The 4,193-nt window shown below is 30.8% G+C and overlaps 1 protein-coding gene across 1 annotated transcript; it reads left to right on the top strand.

The window, feature by feature from the left end:
• Positions 1-3,259: 3,259 nt before the first annotated feature.
• Positions 3,260-3,718, top strand: LOC115956770 (circumsporozoite protein). Its single transcript, XM_031075067.1, has one exon. The coding sequence runs from the start codon at positions 3,260-3,262 to the stop codon at positions 3,716-3,718; it is 459 nt and encodes a 152-aa protein (XP_030930927.1).
• Positions 3,719-4,193: the final 475 nt, after the last annotated feature.

The raw sequence follows: 4,193 nt of genomic DNA, 5'->3' as shown, positions 1-4,193 counted from the left end.
TTTTGGGAAATGAAAATTTGAGATTTTAAGAGAATAGAGAGGAATGAATGTTTCCTCCTAAGTCCTACCAATTCCATTTTCTCCCACGTAAACTCTCAAATAAGGGAATGAACTTTTCATTCCCTCCATTAAAACTCTCAAACAAGAGAAGGAAAAAATATTCTAAAGACCTCAAACAAAATATCCTTTCACTTGACTATAAGACCTCTAGGATAGTATATGAGGATCGTAAAATTAATAAGAATGATATATTTTTTTTTAAATCATTTCATGTGAAACTATAAGCCATCTCCTTTTTCTAATTAATTTTTTTCTTTTTTTTATATGACAAACTATAAGTTCATTCAAGTAATTAAAATAGTTGTTCTCAATTGCTAAAATTTTATAAGTTTTTTTCTTTAAAAAAAAAAAAAAAAACTACTCTAGTAAAATTACTACTACTAGCAAAAGTTTCTAAAAATTTAAAAGAAAGTTCATTATTATTTTTTTATTACTTTAACACTTAAACATTATTATTATTATTTTTTATTAATAAAAGTTAGATCACACTACATGTGTTTGCATCATGTGACTCAATGTGAGTATTATATGTTGTACAACATAATTTTGTAATGTGACTTAGTAGATGTACCTGAAGATTATTAAAATAATTTACTTTAATTAAACTCTATTGCTAAAGTTTTTAATAAAAATAAAAAAATATGAAATATCAATCAAATTAAAACTCAATCATCAAAAGTTTCAGAAATTTCATTATATTTTTTAAATTATTTGTTAATCAAATAAATTTTTTTTTTTTTTTATATAATAAACTTAAGCTTACATGTGCATTCGTCGTTTACTTTCAATTTTATCATTCAACTTAATTAAATTATTAATATTCATATAGTTTAGTGATTCTTAATTAAACAGTGCAACATGCATAAAACTAGATATATTTTCACAAGTATATGGAAGCCGCCATATAAAAGGGGAAAATGGTATTCTTGCTGCCTCTATGTTTGTATGAGAGAGAGAGAAAGAGAGCTTTTCACATGTCATCACTGATGTAAATCTTTGTGGTAATTTTTGAGTTTTTTTAGAGAATATAATCTCACTATCTTATAATGAAATTTTCATATGTCATCACTGATGTAAATAGTTATATCATCAAATCACATAAATTATGGTGTTTTTTTTTTTTTTTGCTAAATTATGGTGTTCTTTTTGTTTGCGTTTGATGATGTAGTTTTATTTTACTATTATTGATTTTAATAGAGGAAGTGCTATTGATACATCATATTCGGCTATAGGGTAGTGAATGTGACTATGTGAGGTCTGCAAAGTTCCAAACTCCAAAGATACATATTGTCACCTTATTAAGTGTTATTAATTGATATGTGTGTTTAACTTTTTGTTAACTTCATAATATTGTGCTAACTATAGTTTGTGAGGCTTGAAAATTTTATATATCATTATTCTAATATATATTTTAATTTAGTTTGGGATTTATTTTATATTTAAACCTTTTTTAGAATCATGTCATATCATTTTTTTTTAAATGATAGAATAAATTGTTTCATATTTAAACATAATCATCCTAGCTAAGAGACTTGTAACTCAATTGGTTGGCACATTATTCCTCAAAAAAAAAAAAATTGGCACATTCTAATATTTCGATCAAAGATATCTAAAGTTTAAATCCCCCTTTTTTTCATTATACTAGTGAATTATTAAAAAAAAAAAAAACCATAATCATTATAAATGCCTATTAATAACTAATATCATTATCAAATTTCATATAACACAAAAAATAAAGAGAGAGAAATCATATGTTATTAAACTTTCTTGTACATTGTACAGGTTATCTGCTAGTAATCTATAAATTTAGAAATACCAATCTATAAGCCTGTTTCTTTAATTTTATTTGCATTTAGAAAAATATTTATAAAATTATCTCATTTTATTTTGTTTCAATACTCTTAGAAATTTTTTATTTATATGTTAGATTTCAAAAAATATTTTGAAAAATCAACTTTTGGTTGTGCTAAAACGTCCTAATATTTTTTCATCCCGTTGTTTGGGAGTTTTATTAGAGGGAATAGAAAGTTCATTTCTTTATTTGGGAGTTTAAGTGGAAGGGTATGAAATAGGTAAAAGAGAACACTTATTCATCTCTATTTTCTAAAAATCTCAAAATTTCATTCCTCCCAAAAATTGGGAGGAATTGAAGGGAACGAAATTAAATTTAATGAATTTTTTTACTAAAACTCTTAAAATACTTCTATATATTTTAAAAGGAAAATTACAATAAACCCACTTGTGGTTTGTCCCGTTTACACTTTACCTACTTGTGGTTCAAAACTTAACATTCTCCCTTCATCACATCATTTCTCTCTCCTCTCTCATACGTTTTCTTAGAATTTCGGCAACATCGTTACCGAAATTTGCTTATCTCCTCATTTTGCCAAATAATTTTGAACGGCACCCATATCTCAAATAAACTTGATTTTTTACAATATTAAGCCGTAAGAATCAAAATGATGGTTTTTAGTTGCCATTAGCAAGGATAAGTTTCTCTTTACGAATGGATGACATGATGAGAATGTTGGGTTATTTGGGTAACACATGTGGCTCACGTGTGCCCCTCTCCGTCTCATTTTAAAATTTTAATGTCCAATTTAGAGTCTGAGACGCATCAATACAATTCTCTTCGGTGTCAATTCAGCCACAAAAATAGAAAAGAAAAAAGAGGACGTTATAAATGTGAAGATAGTTTAGGGCGTAAATTTATTTTCCCTAAATAAGAAGTATTTTCACTATTTTGTAAGTTGGTGGTAATCAAGAAAGAATGCAACTATAGTCTAATACTATAGGTTTTTTTTTTTTTTTTTTTTTTTTGAGGAAAGTCTAATACTACCGTATAGGTAGTTGCAGAAAGCAACAGCTAAAACTTTTGGTAAATATAATCCATTTTGCTTTCCTTTCACTCTCATAATTGGCCTTCACGTGCCACGTTAACTCTTTCCCAATCCTTAAAATCACAAAAACCAAACCAAGCGACCAGCCAACCAGTGAACCAACCAAACACTATTCTAGGCTCTATCTCTCTCTCCTTCGTTTTCTCTTACCCACCATGAAAAGAAGACGAAAAAGAACCCAAACTCAAACCCATCTTTGCTAAAATCTACAGAACCAAAACAAACCCTATCAGATTCAGAATTCCTAAGCTCAAATCTTTGAAGCAAACCCCAGAAACAGAAAGAAAGAAAAAGAAGAAATGTGTTATGTGGGTAAAGCTACAAAGATCTTCATCTTCATAGTGACAGTGCTGGTGGTTCTTGGACTGGTATTAGGACTTGGGCTTCTCCGCCATGGCCTTCAGAAGACCCACAAATGCTTCGGTGACTCCTGCCAATCTTCTTCTTCCTTTTCTTCTCCTCCGGCTCCGGTGGTCTTCCCTAACCCTGGTTTCGGCCCACCTACTCCAAATCCAAATCCAAGCCCTGACCCCAGCTCCAACCAGCCCAGCCCACCTAACCCCAACCCCAACCCTAGTCTAAGCCCACCTCCACCTAACTCCAACCCAATCCTAAGCCCACCTCCAACTAACCCAAATCCAAGTACACCTCCAACTAACCCAAATCCAAGTACACCTCCGCCGCCAACTATGGCGGTTCCGCCGCCAATGAATCAGCCTAGTCCGGTGCCGATCACACCTGGCCCTGCGCATGCCTAGCAGCATTGTTCATTTAGTAAGAATCCTAGAAATTTCTTATGCCATTGTTTTTTTTTTTTTTTTGTTAGCTATTTCATTTTAAAATTATTCATAAGTCTTAGATGAGGTTTTTGTACAGGACAATGTGGGTTAATTTTGGTGGTTTTTTCTGGTTCTGGTTTTTGTAATGGTGGATTTTTTTTTTTTTTTTTTTTTTGGGTATGGACTATTGAGTTGAACCATTTTTCTGTTACTTGGTAGAATATTTGGTTACAATAAGTGAATTTACAGAGTTATCACTGACCACTGTTCCTGTTTACAATAATGACCTTGTACTGTTGACTTGGGATGTTGGTTGTCACAGTAAGTTGACTAGGATGTCTGGTTGTCTACTTTGAAGTGAGACTTGCTGATGCGAGTAATTAGTGCAAATAAGTAAATATCCACTACTGTCAAAACTTGGCAATTTCATTTTCAACAATGGCCGAAGCAGCAA

The sequence above is a fragment of the Quercus lobata genome, chromosome 8, assembly GCF_001633185.2.
Source record: "Quercus lobata isolate SW786 chromosome 8, ValleyOak3.0 Primary Assembly, whole genome shotgun sequence".
In the NCBI taxonomy this organism is placed as follows: Eukaryota; Viridiplantae; Streptophyta; class Magnoliopsida; order Fagales; family Fagaceae; genus Quercus; species Quercus lobata.
Note: the sequence above shows the minus strand (reverse complement) of the source record. Positions and strands in the feature narration are given on the sequence as shown.

What these genes read in the sequence shown, in the direction of transcription:
- LOC115956770 (XM_031075067.1), top strand. Translation starts at nt 3,260, where the DNA reads ATGTGTTATGTGGGTAAAGCTACAAAGATCTTCATCTTCATAGTGACA.